The sequence below is a fragment of the Dromiciops gliroides genome, chromosome 5 (assembly GCF_019393635.1).
Source record: "Dromiciops gliroides isolate mDroGli1 chromosome 5, mDroGli1.pri, whole genome shotgun sequence".
Lineage (NCBI taxonomy): Eukaryota > Metazoa > Chordata > Mammalia > Microbiotheria > Microbiotheriidae > Dromiciops > Dromiciops gliroides.
In genome coordinates, this window is record NC_057865.1 from 294,145,946 (window position 1) to 294,160,649 (window position 14,704).

General features: G+C 54.2%; 1 protein-coding gene across 1 annotated transcript in view; it reads right to left on the reverse strand.

Annotated features, from left to right (window-relative positions):
• Positions 1-309: 309 nt before the first annotated feature.
• Positions 310-14,704, reverse strand: part of TTLL12 (tubulin tyrosine ligase like 12) — a 37,323-nt gene continuing 22,928 nt past the window's right edge. Inside the window, exons 7-14 of the mRNA XM_043967010.1 lie at positions 8,089-8,205; positions 7,334-7,528; positions 4,628-4,739; positions 3,507-3,658; positions 3,344-3,425; positions 2,567-2,635; positions 1,753-1,897; positions 310-1,183 (exon numbers count right to left, since the gene is read on the reverse strand). Of these exons, the coding sequence (XP_043822945.1) occupies positions 1,032-1,183; positions 1,753-1,897; positions 2,567-2,635; positions 3,344-3,425; positions 3,507-3,658; positions 4,628-4,739; positions 7,334-7,528; positions 8,089-8,205 (1,024 nt within the window). The 3' untranslated portion in view covers positions 310-1,031. The remainder of the gene's footprint in view (positions 1,184-1,752; positions 1,898-2,566; positions 2,636-3,343; positions 3,426-3,506; positions 3,659-4,627; positions 4,740-7,333; positions 7,529-8,088; positions 8,206-14,704) is intronic.

The window sequence follows — 14,704 nt, forward strand, 5'->3', positions numbered from 1 at the left end:
CTGAATGTTCTACCAGACGAGACAGGAAAACGGGATGGCCTATTTCTTGGGACTGACTCCACTCTCAGACCAAGAACAAAAGAAAACTTCTGGATCCCTTTAAAGGGGAGTCTCAACCTTCTGTAAACAAATGACTTAGATGATTAGGCCCCCAAGAAAACCAGTGAGGACCATGCACATTCAGAGCTTGGATGGCTTGAAATCTGGACAAGCGGAACAAGACAAATAGAGATTGCTAGAGAGAGAGTGAGCGTGCGCACGCACACACACACGCACACACGCACACACACGCGCACGCACACACACACACACACACACACACACACACACACACACACGAGTGCTCGTGTGAGCATGTGGCGTCCTGAAGCCTGAAAAGATGAACTGTGCTCTGAGCCTCATCTGCCACCAACAAGTCGCCTCCACTGCTGTCAGTCAGTTTCCTCATCTGTAAAATGGGGACACGAGTCCCATCAGCCACTTCAGATCACTGAACGAAGCAAGAGCTCTGACCGTGCACCGCCCCGTCCAAGGTGGGCTCTGAGCCGCCCAGCAGAGTTCTTTGGCAAACGGCCCGTCCTGGTCCTCAGAAGATTCTGGACGGGATACTGAGGCTGCTGGTGAGGGCTTCCTTCTTGCCTTGCATGGGGAGGACACGAGTTCTCATAACTTGCTTTACCCTTGGGAGGGTGGGGGGGACATCAAGGAATGAAGCGCCTTCTGATGTTGGCCGGCAGTCAGAGAACATCCACACACGATGGGACCCGGGGGTCCTGCCCACCAAGCACAATGGATGCAAAAAGGGACCGAGAGTGGTCAGTTCCTTGCTCAGGTTACCAGCAAATACCCCATCTTCACACAGCATTTTAGCCCCACAGTGAGTGACTGCAAACAAGTGAGGAGAGAGAAAGCCCCACAGACAGATGCTCCCGTCTCCAGGCCTGAAGGAAAGCTCACAGACCTGAGGGAGAGACCCTGAAGCACAGGAAGAAGGAAGCAAGAGGAGGAGGAGGAGAGGGGGACACCCCAGCTTAGACGATGCAGGTCACGTGACAGTTCTTGGTCTCGTCCAGGAACAAGGCGCTGAAGACATCATTGAAGAAGCTCGGGTGGTACTTGCAGGCCCTCTCGCAGTCCGGGTTGAAGTTCACCTCAAGGATCTGAGGCTGCATGACTTTCTTGCCTGGGGTCAAATGCAGGCGGGTCACTCGGGGGGTCCCAGTGCCGCCCCAGGCCTCCTGGGGCTCTCCTCTCCCTGAGCTCCTCCCCCACTCACCCCTCACTCAGAGCCCTTTGCCCCCTCACCCGCCTTCTCTACATGGGCACACACACTGCCCGCTGCCTCTGGGGCCCCGGCACGGAGCTGAGAAAATGACCAAGCCAAGTCATCTCCTGTGGCAGGTCTGGGGGATGTCACCCCCTCGAGACAGTTCTTTGGCTCCTTCCTAAGGCCACAGACCTCCTCTGGCCTTGAGGCCTCCTTCTCAACTCAGGACCTGGCTCCAGTCCCCGAGAAGAGGCACCAGGGCCCAGGGGCTCTCACCCCATCTCGACACTACTGTGTGCAGAGGCTCCCTGTCCTCATGAAGCGGACACCCCAGAATGGACAGAGGACGCCCACACAGAGACCAACCATAAATCATTACATGGCCAAAAGGGCAAAGGTCGAAGGTCAAGGGGGATAGCCCAGACAGAGCGAGCGTGAATGGCCACTGGGGAAAAAGGGGGAGAAAGGAGGGGGTTTTCCCTTACTGTTAGGAGGAAGAGAGTGGTCCCACTTCAGCATGAGATCGATGGCGTACACGGCTCTTGAGGAAGGGTAGTCACAGACCCCCAGGGGCGCGGGCTTGGCCGTGGCGGCCTTGAATAGCTCGGTGAAGGCCTTGAAGATCTCAGCCTGAGAAGGGAAGGGCAGGATTTAGGCCGACTGCCCGAGGCAGCCGTGTGGGACCCCTGCTGAGGCAGGGCTGCCCGCCCGGGGCACTGCTGGGAGTCCAGGGTGCTTCCTCCCAAGCCTGACCTCCCTCTCTGCTCACTTGGCCGGGTGCCTGAAGACCAGAGCCCAGGACATCTGGGAGAGGTCCTACGGCAGGGGCACGTCCAGCCACTGACGCCTGGCCTGGAATTCAACAAAGGGCTGTTTCCTCAGGACTGAGAAGGGCTGTCTAGGTGAGAGCCTATCTTGGGGGGGGGGGGGTGTTAACAAGCACAAGGCCTCAGACACCAAGAGGCGACACCCAGGAAAGGCCTGTGCAGGACGACGAGGCGGGTTTGAAGGCAGAAGTGACACCAGAGCCTCAGGTTCCTCATCAATAAAATGGGCATAATGATCCTTATGCTCCATGAGCCACAGGGCGGGTGATAAAGTGCCCTGGGACCCTTAAGGCATCCAGAGAAAAAGGGAAGTCCTCTCCCCACCCCGCCCTGCCCCACAAGGGCGGGGGGGGGGGGGCCCACACTCAGAGCTGGCCCCTCGTGTCCTGTGTGTCATGTTATGTCTCTCACCCCATCCGTGTCCCCCGGGTCAGCAGTCGCTAATCCAGCCCGGGCCCACAGGCTCGCCTACCTGCACACTCTGCCACGGGTATTCTGGGTACTGCTTCTCAAACAGGGGAATGAATTCATCATAGTGAACCTAAAACAGAGAAAGCCCATGAAGCTGCCATCCCTGCCACCTCCCCCGTGGACGGGGTCTTCTCTGCACTGTGGGCTCTGGGGACAGGGGGGCAGCATCTGGGCAAGGGGCTGGGGAGGAAGCCCCTCTGGTTCTGGGACTCTGGCCTGGGCACTCGGGGGTGGGGGCTCTACCGCAGCTGTAACAACGGCCCCGTCTGCGGACTCTGAAGTTGGTGTTCCTGGCTCTTCCCTCCCCCTCCCTCCTTGCAGCCCTTAAGGAGGCTTCTGGCCTCCACTGCCCCCATCCCCACTGATCCCTCCCACCTGCGCCCGATGCACGGCCCTCTCTTCTCTGCAGACTTCCCAAGCCTTGGAGCGGCTGCCTATGACCCACCAAGGCAAGTTTAACATCTCGCCTGCTCTTCAAGGCTCCCCATGCTCCATGCCCACCTCCATGTCCTTGGGCTAGCCTGCGGGCCCTGGGGGCACATGGCCTTCTCCCCGCTCCTCCAAGTCTTGCTGGAATCCTCCAGCCTGCAGTAACTCGCCTCCCCCAGGCCTTGCGCAGCGCTGCATATCCCGTGCACGTGGGGCACCAAGCTTTTGATCCAGAACAGGTGCCTCTGGGCCTGGCACCCCTCAGTGCCTGTCTCTTCCAATCTATCTTCAGATAAGCCAAAGGCCCACTCTCCTCCCCACGCCCAGCGGACCATTCCACGCCACTCACCTGCTTCAGAGGCGTGTCTGGGTCATAGTTCATCACAGTGAAGTGTTTCTCGTAATCATCCAAATCATTGAGTGCGAAAGCCCTGGACAGACACAGGAAGAAGGATGGATGAGTAGGAGCTGCGCCCTGGCTCCCCAGCCCCGCCCCCAGCCCCCGGGATTACCGATTGGAGAATCGCAGCCAGAACACATCATAGGCGTAGAGTCTCAGGGGCCTGACCGAGCGCAGCAGTACGATGTAGCGGATGTCAAACTTGACCATTCCCACATCATCTCGGTGGAATAAGACAGGACTCTCTATGTACTTGGAGACCACCTGGGGGAGAGCAGGGACAAAGCGGGCACAGACGGTGGACACTCCTGACCATGCAGGTCCCAGACTTACAGGGGCTGGCTGCGTGATTCCTCGGCGTCACTTGTTCAGCTCAGAAGAAAGCTTTGGCACATGCACAGGACCCCCCCACCCCCAATACATCATTAGGAAAATCTATTTTAAAAAATCACTAGAGAAAGACAGACAAAGCCCACTCCTGCACAGCGCAATAGCAAGAGCACGGGGCTTATTTGGACGTCTGGGTTTGAATCTTAACTGATACTAACGGTGTGACCATGGACGGTCACACCCCTTCTGCGTCTCAGTTTCCCACCCTGTTACAAGGGCGGGATTGTGCTTGGAAAGCTCCCCTTGGGGCTAGACAGCACCGCAGAGACCATCGGGTCTGACTGAAGCCACAGAAGTCAGGTCGCTCGCCTAATGGAGAATGGCTGGGCAGGCCGTAGGCATTGTGGTGCAAACAGGCACTGTCGTTCACTAGGAAGCTTTGTACTTGTGTGACTGGCCTCACTAGGGTCACAATAAGGAGCACTTTCACTTGAGAACACTCTGCCCAATCAAGATTCGCCCACTGGCCGGTCTAATTAGGACCTCACAGGCGGTGAGGCTGGTGGGTCAGACAACTGTCTTCACTGGACAGGTTAGGGTTCGGAGGGTTAAATGACTTGTCAGGCTCACACGACTTCCAAGGGGCAGAGCTGGGCCTGCCCTTGGGCCCCTGGAAGGCCCAGCCCAGCGTCTGGCTTCTGGGTATGTGTCCCAGTGAGGCAAAAAGGAGCTTCCACGGATGGGGAGGCTAAAAGTGGTTGCTGGTATGTACTGACTCAAAGGTTACCCTGATGTTCGGAAATAGGTTAAAAAATGTAATTTTCCCTTCTGTTTGAGGTTTGAACATGTGCCATCTTGTGCTGGGAGGGAGCGCACTTCTGGCCAGCCCCTGCCCTGTCTCACCTTGGGGGCGCTCTCCCGGAGCCGGATAATGTTGTGGAGGTTGTTTGTGACATGAGTGTCTAGGCTTCGAGCTAAGTTCCACGGTTTACAGATCCAGTGATTGTCTTCTCCCCTGTGACAAAAGGCAATCTTGGCTACACAGCTTGGCACCTGCCCCCATGACCCCCCCCACCCATGTGACCCTAGGGAAGAGCCAGGGATTCACAGCTGGCCCCTGACTAACGGAGACGGTGACACCCTCTTGATATGTTCAAATGTGGTAGGTGAATATTCCCAAGGGGCTTCTGAATGAATGACCAGCATCTGATCTGGTCTAACTCTTCAGAAGAGATGAAGGACACAGTCACTTGGCATCCACGTTGGACTGAATTCATTCACTCCTAAAAGCCTCCTAGGAGCCGAACCACCCTTGGGAGAGACTTGGCAGAGAAGGTAGGTCTGTGGCCGTGGGCTGGCACCTGCTGTTTGCTCAGTGGCCCATCCTGGGAGCATGTGCAAAGGACCTCAGAATTTCATCCCTTCTCACACTCATGCCAAGTGGTCCTCCAGCCTTGGTAACAGGCATGGGCAGCTCACCATCTGGTGCACTGGCCAGCTCTCCTCTAGAGTCCCTGACATCAGAGTCAAATCTGGGCTGCCCCACTTTAAATTTCCCTTCCTCTGCCCCACGCTATGCTGCTTTTCCGTTATTCCGCCCTGGAAAGCTCTCCGTATAATATCCAGACAGATCTGACTCCCTGTGGCTTCCAGCCTGGGTCCTGGTTCCACCTGGGCCTGAGAGACCATGCAGACAGCTAGTGTGTCCTCCCCCTAGCCACACATTCCTGGTTCCCTCAGACGTGTCTCATAACACGGCCTTGGCTCTGCTAGAGGTTCCGCAGGTGGCCAGAGGCGTGGCCTGCTGCCTCGTGCTCCTGTGGTGGGCCTGGATGCCCACAGACGGAGAGGCTTCCTTTGAGCAAGGCCTAAAGGCCCATGCAGACCCTGGGGAAGGAGTCTCCTTGATAGCAGAGTGATCCAGGTCTTCCCCCAGCAGCCCTTTCCTCTTCTGGACAGTTCCGTGGTCTCTCCTTGGTTGGAGGTTAAGCCCTCTAGGCCAAGCAGAATCGGGCACCAAACAATAACGAGCTCTTCCGGTATATGCAGGCGGCTACTGTGGGCCCCAAGTCTTGTCTGGGCTAAAGCGCCCCCAGGGGCTGCATGTGACCCTCTTCCCCATCCCGGCAAGGCCTTCTTCTGGACACACTTGTCACAGGCTCATCAGGACAGAGGCCCACCTGCGGTCCCTTTTCTAGACCTCTATGTCTGACTTCATGCTGTCCAAACTCATTTTCTGGCCCCTGAATCCTACACCACAGACTCCTAGGGAGTCTGCAATCCCTTCCCACTGCCAGGCTCTCTTCCCATGACACTTAAACACCCTTGCCCCAAGAAGGCCGGGCCCCTTGTTTTGCTGGGTCCCAAAAGGCAGACCAAGGAATGGCTGGGGGATATTTCCAGGAAGCCGGGGCAGTGGATGCACGATGGTTCCCGGAGGAATCTGCATTTGCAGTTTTCTCTCCCCTGAAGTGGCTCTTGCAGGAAGAAATCTTCCCTGAGGAATCCCAGACAACTGCTCCAGCTTACTTTCAGCCTGGGCTTTATCGGCTTCCTTTCTGTGCACAGGCACAACCTCACAGACAGCGCGCTGTGGGGTCTTTCTCAAGTGGGGAAAGGGAACGAATAGGCATTTATCAGGCACCTGCTCTGGGCGGGGCAGTGAGCCGAGCGCTCTACACATGACTCATCTGTCCTCACAAGAAGCCGGGAAGAGGGGCGCTTTATTACCCCCATTTTACAGGTGAGGAAACTGAGGCGGACAGAGGTGGGATGACTTGCTCAGGGTCACGGAGAGAACAGTTTTAGAGAAGTGTACTGGGGATGAGAAGCAGTGTGACCGAGGGGAAAACATTCTCACCTGGCCACCTACTCTCTCTTCTTCTCAGTGTTCCCCTCCCTCACCTGAAAAATGGGGGTCACACGCCCACCCCACACGCATGTCGTGAGAAAAAGGGCTTCATACACCTCAATGTTGTAGGGAAGGAACGGAAGAACGAGTGAAAGGAGCATAGGAGAAGCCTCTGCTGCGCCTGCGCTGTCCCTCGGAGCTGGGCCTGAGGAGTCTCATTTATCTCTCCAGGGCCCGGCTTCTTCCTCCATAAAACGGATGCTCTTCTGGTACCACTGGCAACTAGAGACAATAGACGCCCCCAAGCGCCGAGAGCAGAGCCGAGGATAGGGATGAAGGGGAAGCAGGGAGAGGGGATGGCTTGAGGAAAGCACGCCGCTAACCCCTGACCTTTTTAAAGGGCCTGGGCACTCACCAAGTGCTTCCCCCACAAAGCCCCATGGGCTGGTGGTCACCCTGTGGCCAAAGCACCTGGAGAATGCTCCATACGTGTTGTTGGCAGGAGGGCATCTCCTCACCTTATAGATGAGGAAACTGAGGGTCAGGGAGATAAACGTAACTTCCTGAGTCACCAGGTTTCTAAGGAGCGGAGCCTGGGTTTTTAGCCAGGTCTCCCGACTCTGATTTTAGGGGTGCCCATCCTGCTGCCACTTGCAGGATGTGGGGGCCTGGATGGTGCAGTGAGCAAGGCCTGCTTAGGGGGCAGGAAGCCCTGTGGACACAAAAGCCCCTGATCGTGTTACTGACTAATGAGTTACCTTCTTTCTCGTTGCTGAAAGTAGCTAATGAACTGGGGCAGTTCCGTCCGGAGGTTGAAGGTCCTGGGCAGCCACTGGGGCCCTTCGGGTCCCCCCACTCGCCTGGAGATGGAGGCAAGGCAATCCTTCACTGTCAGGAGGTTCTCACAAGGGAACTGATTCAGCATCACATGAGGCCTTTCTTCACTGAATTTCCTACGATTACAGTAAAAACTCCCATTTACACAAAACGCCCTCACACCTATCCCGGCGCCTGAACTTCCCAACGCCCCTTCCAACCCCGAAGCCTAGGATTCCTATTTTATAGGAGGAAAGCGAGGCTCTGCCTGGGGAAGGGCTTCGGGACCTGCGGCCAGGCCTTGTGACAAGCCTCCTGCTGTTCACAATATACCAGAATGCTGGCAAAAGAGAGACGCGCTCGGACGAGACCGAGATTAAACTTCTACCGTGAAGCTAGACGAGACAAAACGAACGTGAGGAACTCAGAGAAAGGCAGAAGATCTGAATGAAGTAAGCCGAGGCAGGGAAACAAGCCCTCTCAACTACAATAGTGTAAGTGGAAACAAGACTCGTGAATTCCCACCAGCAAACCAGCTCCAGAGAAGAGATGGCTTAATGCATTTTCCCTTCTGCTAAGGAAGAGCTGGGGGAATCCATGCAGCTGACCACAGCCAGGAGGTTCCCTGGGAACCACTGATATAAAGAATAAACAGCGTCAGGAAGAGCCTGGCGCAGGGAGACACAGGAGCCCATACCTGTAGTCTTTGAAATGGGAGAAGTTGTACAAGATGTCTGCCTCGGCCTCCACGGTGGTGAACTGAAACCGGGGATGGGTGAGGTTGTTTAGCACCTGCTGGAGATCTGTGTAAACCCTAGAAGGAAACAAAGGTGGAGCAGGTGGGGCCCCAGGGCCTCTCCCAGGCCTGCCCCCAAGGCTCAGAGCTGGATCAGTCAGAGCCTGGGTTCAAATCCAGATGCAGGCATTCATCAGCAGGCAGACCCAGGGTAAGTCACTAAACCTTGGGCCCTTGCTTCCTCCTCTGAGGCCTGGGGCTGTGACCCAGAGCTTGCTTTGGTCAGCCCCTGCGCCGGGCAATCTCCAGGCCCCTTCCCTCTCCATGTGACCTGATCACTCCTCTTCCTTCTAGAATGGGGAACCCACGACTGAACAGGTGGGGCCTGAGCAGGGCACAAGCTAGCAGGACTCTGGTCCTCCCTGCTCTTGGCTCTGCAGCTCTCCTATTAGAATGTAAGCTTCCTGAGGGCAGGGGCTCTTTTTGCTTTGTCTTCGAATCTCCAGTGTTTAGCACACTCTTTCTCGTTTGCAGTAAGTTCCTAATAACGTCTGCCTGCAGACCAACGGCATCTGAAGACGATGATGGCTTGTCTGGGCTGCCCACACTTAGACTAACCCATCCTGAGCTTGCAGCCCACTCTTAATTTTATTTTTATTATTATTTGTGGGGCAATGAGGGTTAAGTGACTTGCCCAAGGAGGCCGGATTTGAACTCAGGTCCTCCTGAATCCAGGGTTGGTGCTTTATCCACGGCGCCACCTAGCTGCCCCTTGTAGCCCACTCTTAGACATACTCAGGTGAATGTCTGTCTGCTCACACCAGGCCTCCTTCCTCCACTGCTACCCCTCTCACACTGCTCGAGCTGATTTCTTCGTACCCAAATATAAGACTTTACACTCGTCTGCTAGGCTCTCTCTCTATTTAAGTATGTTCCATCATTCTAGGCTCGGACCGTCCATCCCCTTCTTTTTGGATGCTATTACCCAGTGTGTCAGTCATCCCTCCCTCAAAGCCTCTTTCACCCAATCAGCAAATATTCAACAGCCCTGCCCAGATCCCCAGGTGACCTCCCTCTGTGGAGGGTGACTCTTGGAGTTTGGTCATCCAAGCACCTCCTCACCCAGTAAGTGTCCCTGTCTTGCCCAGACAAATGCTTCACTAACCTCAACAGCATCCCCTGATGAAACCCCCCAAACACGGAGCAGGGTCCTGTGCTAAGGGCCCAAAGACAAAAATGGATCTGTCCCTGTCCCCAGAGGACACTCCCAGGTGCCCTGGAGGGGGCTGAAGGCTACACTGGAGACGCTTGAACCGAACCTTGCTTGTGAGAGGCAGAGACCGGGTGAGGAGGCCTGGGGCAAAGCACCAACGCCATCCGTGTGCCTGGACAAGGCCAGGAAGGAGGAGACTGAGGAGAAGGCTATGGAAAGCTTTGCTAAGTAAGCTGCCCCAGTGCTGGGCAGAGAGCAATGCAAGGGCTGAGTTCGTGGCGTCACTGGAGGTGGTAGGGGGAGCGGCCTCCCTAAAGTGGACCTGACCGATGGAAACCACTCTGCGACCAGGGAAATTCTAACACCCGGGTGGGAAAGGCTGCTGAAGTGCACAGGAAAACTACTGGGATGACAAGTGAGAGCCGAGGGACAGTGATCTGTGTGAAGCCAGAGAAAGACAGTTGGCCGAGAGAATCGGTTTCTCTGTTCAAAGAAGAGACACCATCACTAGAAAGACATATTCTGTCACAGAATGGCAGGAAGGGCAATGACTGGTAAAATCCGGCTCTGCCACTGCCTTGTGGTGTCACTCCAGGCACCCTGGACAGCCTCCATCTTCCCATCTGTTAATTAAAGAGTCAAAGTCCGCGTCTGCCACAAAGATGTCGTGAACTTAAGTGAGATCATCTCTGTAAAGTGGTTTGTAAGCTATCCAGGGCCACATGCCAACGGCCTCTCAAGTGAGGACTATGGCGTGATGCTAGGGGATCCATCCCACCCCCTATCTCCTAGGCCAGCTGCAACCTCGTCACTCTCAGTATGCCCATAGCAGCAGCGAGTGAAATTCAGCCCCCCAGTCACCCTCGAAAAGCAGGCTCTGCATTCTGGGCCACTGAAGGATGGCTAGGAGCCTCGTCTCTCCTTTTTGCTGGGGTTGGGATGAAGTGAGTCCCGGAGGAGGACGAGGCATCTGTTTGCACTCATGACCTCTCCCCATTATCCCTCCCCCATCCCAGCCTTGTTTCTGTCAAAGGCCCCATCATCTTTCTGGACATTCACTCCCTGGGCACATGCCCCTGGCTTGTGATTTCTCCTTTCTAACATCTCTTGTGTGTTCCTTCTCTACTCCACCCTAATCAGAGCCCTCAACACCTTTCCTGCATCACGGTCTTCTTTCTAATTCATCTCTCTGCTTCCAGGCCCTCCCATCTCCAACTCATCCTTCACACAGCTACCAAAGGGATTTCCCCAGAGCACAGATCTGTTACTCCTTTACTTGATAAGCTGTGGTGCCCTCTTGGTGTCTGGGAGTAAGTATTTCATCTCTCATTCTCTAAGAAGGTCTATTCTGTCTACATTTTACAATGCACGTAATTATTAGTCTGGTAGGGCACACAGATAATTTTGAAGTAACGAATTCATCTATGCTGGGGGTGCATAATCAAAACAGTTTGGAGACCACAATTACATACAATAAATTCATTTCTGTAGCCAACATAAACCATCTTGTCAGACTGGCAAACTCCCTCTAAGTCTAATGGTATATTCACTGAAACAACTTTAAGATCCTCGATTTTGTTTTCCCAAGTACCCTGAAACTAGGACGGAAGACAGACACTAGATAGTTACAGTGTCTCCATGAACTGATGCAAAGTGAAGGGAACAGAACCGGGAGAACACTGTCTGCAGTAAGAGTTAGTTACACCATATGATGATGAAGAATGCCTTGGCTACTCTAATCAAGACAATGATCCAAGGCATAAATCAGCCGTCTGAGGACACCTGAGGAGGACCATCACGGCTTTCGAAGTCTTCTCGTGCCCATTTCTCGTACTCTGGGCAGCGCACGCTGGCACAGAGCACACCCAGTAATGTCAGCGGCGCCATAAACCCTGTTAGGACCTGTCAGGGCGGGGACTTCATGAACAGTTCTGAGAGACCTCGAGGTCTCATGATCACATCACAGTGAGACAAAAGCAGAGGACGACTCTGGAGTCAGATGGAAAACAATGTCAACACGTCACTTTCTCGCTTGACGTGACAGGCTGAGTCCTTCAGACTACTGAGTCACAATACATTGCCGGGCAAATGTCAACGAACAAAAACAAAACAGGACCACAGTCACGTTGTCATTTGGGTCGCTGAGACTCTTGCCAGCTAATTACATAACGAGCGAGCCCTGGCCTGAATGTCAGACACACCGCTTGGCTGGCTGCAAGAGCAGGAGAAGCCCCAGTGCGGGGCTCTCAGCACTGTCCCACTGTAGTCAGGGGAACGGTGGGAAGCACACTCTACCTTCCCTCCACTCATCTTACTGGAGACAGGGAAAGGTTTGCTGGGGAGGAGAGGGGCCCGGAAGGTTCGAGGAGGGTGGAGGAGGTGGGCAAAGCGACAGTGACTAGATTAGGGAGGCCTAGCCGGATGGCCGTGCAGCGGCGAGGGCCCGCTTGTGTCAGCACAGACTCGTGATTTTCCTCCAGTTCTGTTCAGCAGAACATGCACAGCAGTGAAGGCGGCGAGAGTCACTGAAAGGGAGACTTGGTAGGGCAAGATCACCGCTAGGTTAAAGGGAGCAGGGAAATCAAGAGGATCATGTAGAGCTTAACTGGGTCACCAAAAGGTGAGGAGGGGAGTGGAGCTAGCAGAGGGGCAATGGTCTGGAGGTCACAGTGTGGGTGGGGAACAGGGTTTGGGCTTGGAGGGCACTGACACATACACTGGAGCTCCCTAGCATGTGTGCAGGATAAAGGAGGAGAGAAAGGCTGTGAATTGGGCACTGAATGAAGAAAGGAGTGTCCTGGAGGTCCAGAGGGCAGCCACCACCACTGGGAGTGTGTGTGTGGGGGGTAGATAGGGATTGAGGAGCCTTGGGGAGAAGTGACTTGGTGATGGAGGCAGAGGGGGAGTCTTCCATGTGACACCCCCATCTCAACCAGTGTGTTGGGGAAGGGGAATGAGGGAAAGGGAGGAAGGCCGGAGAGGCTGTGTCATCGGAAGGGAGCCGGGTCTCAGTGAGAACCAGAAGATGGAAGGAGTAGGAAAGGAAAAGACTTAAGATCAAAGCAGGCTGGGACCTAGGGAGCAAGGGTCCCAGAGAGGATCTGGCCCGCCGCAGTTTCCCTGCTTGTAAAATAGAGACAATACTGTACCAGCACCTGACCCATGGGGTTGTGAGGATAAAACGAGACAAAACTTGTAAAGTGCTTTGCAAACCTAAAATGACTACATAAATGGTAGGCACTGCCATTATTAAGAGGAGTGGGCAGCTCTGGAGTGGGACGTTAGGGGGCACAGTGAGGGAATCAGGGAGGACAGGGAGGACAGCAGGGTTTCAGAATCTGAGACAGGGAGGGTATGACAAAGCACGAATCTGTTAATTACTGAACCCTAAGAGGTTTTGGTTCAGGGTCCCCTCCTAGGGCTTAGGCAGCCAAGGGGGCCAGGGTGGGGAGCTTCTACAATGCTTCCCTTCCCTGGAAGGCAGGAGCCTTACTCAAGATGGAATGGAGAAGGCCGGAGACAAGGAAATGTGACAGTCTTCTTTCTGCCAAGGGTGCATGTGGGAGATGGACAATAGCTACACAGGGTGTGAGAGCACAGATGGGCTGCAACCAGCATAGTTATGGCTGAGGAAGTATCCACAGCAATGAAGCTGCAGTGGCACTGACAGGGAGTCCTGAATGTACATTTTCTCTTCCCCATAGCTTGACTTTACAGCTAGGCTGGCTGAGTGGAGTCTTCCTCTCATATGGCTGGCTAAGCCCCCCATACAGGAGAGGTCTGCCAACACTTGGTTTAGGCCTGCCCAGAGTTTCACAACCAACCTGTCCCAACATGCAGAACATCAGGATGCAACAACCTAGTTGGTGGTTCACTATGTCCCTAAGACATATGGCTAGGCACACAAAGCAAACTATGCTGCACCTCCAGTTTTATGGCTACTGAACATGCCTTCGCTGTTACTTTAATCCTGAATATTAAAAAAAAAAACAAAACAAGCCAACAACAAATGCACACTTTACTGCACACTAGATGAGAACCCAGAGAAATGCCTTTTTGTTATAGTTTAGCCTAGCTCAAGCAGAAGCTGATACTTGTTAGGGATGATGTTGCCAGCATCCAGGCACGGCATGGGCAGCTGGACTAGACAACTGCTAAGGGCCCTTAGAAATGACCTGGCAGGCCTCAGGATGTAACCTGCAAAGTCATTTCCAAGTATCCAACATGAGGGAAGCGATGGAGGCTGGCTCCTATACCAGGATGAACCACTCACGGCAAAGAACTGAAACTGCAACTGCTTCCTTCTAGCTCCCTGTGATGCCAAGTAAGATGTGCCTAAGGCAGGCACCAAGATAGATGCAGAAGCCAAACCTCTCTTCCTGGTAGTGTCCCCACGAGTCCTTCCCAGACCCTCTGCAAGGGGGGGACCCAGGGCAGCCACCATCATCGCCCAGCTGCTTTTCACATCTTGTTTCCTCCATTGGACTGGGAGCTCTTGGTGGGCAGGGACTGACTGACTGTTCCCTTTCTCTGTCTTGTCAGTGCTTAGCACAGGGCCTGGAGTGATCTTTTTTTTTTTTTTTTTGGTGAGGCAATTGGGGTTAAGTGACTTGCCCAGGGTCACACAGCTAGTATCAAGTGTCTGAAGCTGGATTTGAACTCAGGTCCTCCTGAATCCAGGGCCCGTGCTCTATCCACTGTACCACCTAGCTGCCCCCTGGAGTGATCTTTAAAAAGATGTCTGTCCAGGTCAGTTTCTCCATCAGTAAAACAGAATGAAGTGCTGGGGTCTCGCCCCAGGCCACACACAGATGGTGGCATTAGAACCAGGACTGAGATCTCACTGTTCCAGACTTGCCTTTTCTGCCTTGTTGTCTCTCTTTTTGTTTTTTGGTGAGGCAATTGAGGTTAAGTGACTTGCCCAGGGTCACACAGCTAGTAAGTATCAAGTGTCTGAGGCTGGATTTGAACTCAGGTCCTCCTGACTCCAGGGCTGGTACTCTATCCACTTGCCTTGTTCTTTCTTAATCCATCAAACAGGTGGGATGCCGACCCGCCAGATACTGTGCAATTTAAGTGAATCATGGCCATAAAGGAGGTGTGCTCCACTCTGGAAGAACCTGCCCAGGGAGTGTTCAAGCCCCCGTCTTGCAGACAGTGCAGACATTCTGTTTCAGAAGCACTTTCCCAGGGCCAAGTCACTGTGGAAACACTTGTACAATTCCCCGTCTCTGACCCCATCCATGAAGGTGGCGGCTTTTCAGCCGGACTCCAAGAACTCTGAGTCGGCTTTCTCACAAGCCTCTCTATTTTATGTATGCACTTAAAAACACGACTGAGAAAGGCCCCTGACCCGATCTGCTT